Source organism: Phaethon lepturus, unplaced genomic scaffold, assembly GCF_000687285.1.
Source record: "Phaethon lepturus isolate BGI_N335 unplaced genomic scaffold, ASM68728v1 scaffold37516, whole genome shotgun sequence".
NCBI lineage: Eukaryota > Metazoa > Chordata > Aves > Phaethontiformes > Phaethontidae > Phaethon > Phaethon lepturus.
The window spans coordinates 12,920-16,615 of NW_010546229.1; the positions used below are offsets into that span (position 1 = coordinate 12,920).

At 47.5% G+C, this 3,696-nt stretch overlaps 1 protein-coding gene across 1 annotated transcript; it reads right to left on the reverse strand.

The window, feature by feature from the left end:
- Positions 1–1,316: 1,316 nt before the first annotated feature.
- On the reverse strand, positions 1,317–2,198 carry UBXN10 (UBX domain protein 10). The gene has a single exon (XM_010289227.1). The coding sequence runs from the start codon at positions 2,196–2,198 to the stop codon at positions 1,317–1,319; it is 882 nt and encodes a 293-aa protein (XP_010287529.1).
- Between the last annotated feature and the right edge of the window lie 1,498 nt (positions 2,199–3,696).

Consider the following 3,696-nt stretch of genomic DNA (forward strand, 5'->3'; position numbering starts at 1 on the left):
TACTTCCCCACGGAGGTTTGATTAAAAGCACCCGTGTGTTTTGGTATCGCAGTCTCCCTGAAGACACCGGGATTGCTACCGTGCATTTACCACCATCCGCAGCAGTAGGTAACGCTGTTTCACCAGGGACCACGTTTATGAAGCTGCGGGGCCTGGAATGCTTGCGTTAGAAGCAGATGCTACGCTCTTGGCCAACACCGGCATCAGCTTGCTACTACTATGCTGTTCTCTGTTGGTTTGACAGTTAGACTGAGGTGAAAAAGTTGGGTTTACCTCCAAATGTTAAAACTAGCTCATCTGTGTGGCAGGGGGTCCATTATTTTAGCAGATTGAATTACTGCCTTTGAACCATGAGAATTTCCATTAGAAATCCAGAAGATTTTTTTTAACAGTGCAAGCACATTGTATTTATCTAAAACCTGCCTTTTTTAATGATGGTTTAGTAAAATATGGTCTACTGCTTGAGCCAATTCCTCAGTCCAATCCAATTAATATATTTTTATTTAAAAATTCTCAAAGCAGCACTTGCTGTCTCAGACCAACTCATTTCAGTGCCAAGGTGTTAAAATGGAAGCATTTTGTAAGAGCCCATCTTAACTATCCACCTATTCTTACCTATGGATCACACAAGCTGAATGAGAGAAGGAAAACTAAGTAGAAAATCCAGCTGCTCAACAATACAGCCAAAATGATAACTATTTGTTCTTAAAAAGATGATGCAGTCACACTCTTAAAAGCTGCAGTGAGGTTATCCACAAAGAGCTGAGCCCTCACAGGTATATTACCATCGATCTTGCAATTTAATACTTCACAACAATCCTTTAACATGTTATTGGGTTTTGATCTCCTTTTCAGTCACTCTCGAGAAGAAGATATTTAGGATGATGATAACCTCCTGAAGATGGTCCTCCAGAGTAAAACAGTTCCATTTCTACCTTCCCAAATAGGTGCCTCCGCAGTGGAAGTGGCACCTTCCTGAAATATAGAAAAGAAGAAGGGGAGAGGTCTCGGAAACTTCAGCCTTCAAAGAATATCAGCTATTTCAAAATAGCTGACCAAAAAGGCCAAAAGTTGGTGGCGCTCAGGAAGTGATTTGTGATGGCACAGGTGAAAAAAGATACTATTTATGTAGCAGGTATAAACACTTGAAATACTATTTCAACACCTATACATGAGCCTGCTTCACGGAGAATTTCTGGAAGAGGGCAAGATGGAGCATTAGGCCCAGGAAATATCAGGATTTCAGTTTTTTGGAAGAAGTAATGTATCCCACTCAGCAGAACGACCCATGGCGGCGTGGCAGCCTCTCTGTGCGCCTACAGATCTGCGTCGTGCTGCTCCTTTAGTCGGATGCACAGCACGGACTTGTGGAGAATCCCACAGTCGCAGAGGGACTTCGTAAGGTCAGAGAAACTCCTTCTGGGCACCTCCATCGTTTCAATGCTGCAGCATTTGTACTCGGCCAACGTCTTCTGTTCTGCCATGGCAAGGACTGCCTGGAGACTGTCTGTGGGCTTGAAATGATGTTCAAATCTCTGACCAGAGGGAGATCGAATAGCGAGCAGCAATTGCGACTCTTCTTTCGGCAGCTCTTCCAAATTTAAAGTCGACATCGAAGAGCTCTCTTGCCTCATTTTCCTGCCTGGCTTCTTGGGAGGACACTGCGCGCGTAAACCTTCTTCACTGGGGACATCGGTTTCAGACAATATGCTGGCAGAGCCTTGTTCTCCAGAAAGAGTTTTGATTTTCGGAGCATCCTCCTGCTCCCCACTCACTTTCAGCTGGTCGATCTGTTCAGCCACCCCTTCCACAGCACTGATTCCTACGCCCTTCTGGCCGATGGAGGGGAGCACCCTGTACTTGTTCAGGGAAGAGGAGGTCCTCAAAGGCACTTGCTGCAGGAGCTCTGGGATTTCCTCAGGAGACACCTGGCCGGGCGGGAATGCCGGTTTTGTGACTGATGCTTTCCGGCTGTTCACTAATTTGTGGGGAGCTGCTGGCAGCGGGGAAGGTGGCACTCGACAAGGACAGGCTTCCACGCTCGGAGAGTAATTGAAGCTTGGCCTCATGCGTCCCTTGGCAGATTTTGGCCTGGTGACGTGCATGTTGGCGGCGTTTGTCCACGGGAAAGCGGCTGCTGTGCTTGAAGGGAAGTAGAGGTGAGATAGTGCTAAATTCAGAAGAGCCGCTGTGGCCATTGCTTCTCAAGGCACCTGTGGACAGGGGAGCAGAGGGAAAAGTTACAGGAATTGGCCAGAAAGCTTCTAGAGAGCTTAATCTCGCTACAGCTCTCACTTTTGTGCTGCATGTCAGCTAATAATAGCAATAAATCTGGTGTATCAGCACGTAGGCAGCCAGCAATCCCACGGTTCGGTAACGGCTGCGTCAGAGCGAGCAGGATATGTGTATTTATATGTGCTGGTTTTGTCAGGAATTGTTTAAAGTTGACCCAGAGCATCGTGAAGTTCTGCTTTTCCCAACTTAAAGAAAGTTTTTGATGGAGAGAACAGAAACATTTTAGCTGAAGCTAGAAACTCGGTGAAAATGGGAGATGAGTGAACTTCAAAGCAGAGGTCTGGCCTTTTCGCTGTTGTGGAAAGATTAAGTGGAAGATTAAGTTCCCGTGACGAACTTTTGGGTAAGACTGACTGCGCTTCACTTTTTACAAATCTCTGAAGACCTCTGAAATTGAGTATTTCTGATTCAATACAGAGAAACCCATTCTGACTTCTCCTGTGACCAGAAGCTGCTTAACAGCTCCATTAAAGATGAAACCACCTTCTTATGTGTGTTCCCCAACTTAAGCCGCACTCAGAGCACTCGTGCTTTACCAGGACAAAGCCCAAAAGCCCAGACAACCGGGCTACAACCTCACAACAACATTTCAGAGAAGCGCGACGGGGTCATGCACCTCTTCTTCCTTTTCTGTGGTTTGTGTGGCAGGATTTGTCAATGGGGGAAAAAACCCATCAGCTTTGATTGCTTGGCATTCTCCGGTACTGGTAGTCAGACTCGCCTGCTGCTCATCACCCCAAAACAAACTAACAAAGAGAAGGAAACAGCCACTGTGGTTGTTCCACAACCTTTTCCCAGCGATACATTAATTAACACTTGGTTTCTCCTCTACCACCGTGAAATGGAAATGCTCGGCAAACCAGCGCTGAGTAAAGCCAAGGCGGAGTCCCAGCGCACTGGCACACCCTGACCAGCTCCAGTACGAAGCTGCTTGGAGAAATCTGTCCCTCTGTAAGCCTCAAGCAGAGCTCTGGACAGGGAGGGTCACGCCGCCCAAGTGACTCATTGGGGTTTCCTAGGAGCCTGTGGGAAGGAGGGGGGTGTGGGCCATTCATTCACTGCCTCTAACAAATAAACTCCAAAGCAACGAGCTGTAGTTCATCATTCTCTGAAGAGGAACTTCCGAGCGCATCAGGGCATTTGCCACATATCACCAATTATACTGCCAGTTTGAAGAATAAAAACCCCAAAACAAGCAACCTGCCAGAAACTATGGCAGGACCTCAGCCAGAGCCTTAGCACAGCATATGTGAGAGGTTTACCACGAGGAGCCATTTTACATATGGCGCATTTTACGTTCAGGTGCCTGGGTGAGGGGTCAGGGTGGGGAACTGCAGTCAGGGAGAGCTGTGCCCACATGCAGCCCAAAACTCTGCGACCCCAGGGCCTGGGAGGGCAGGC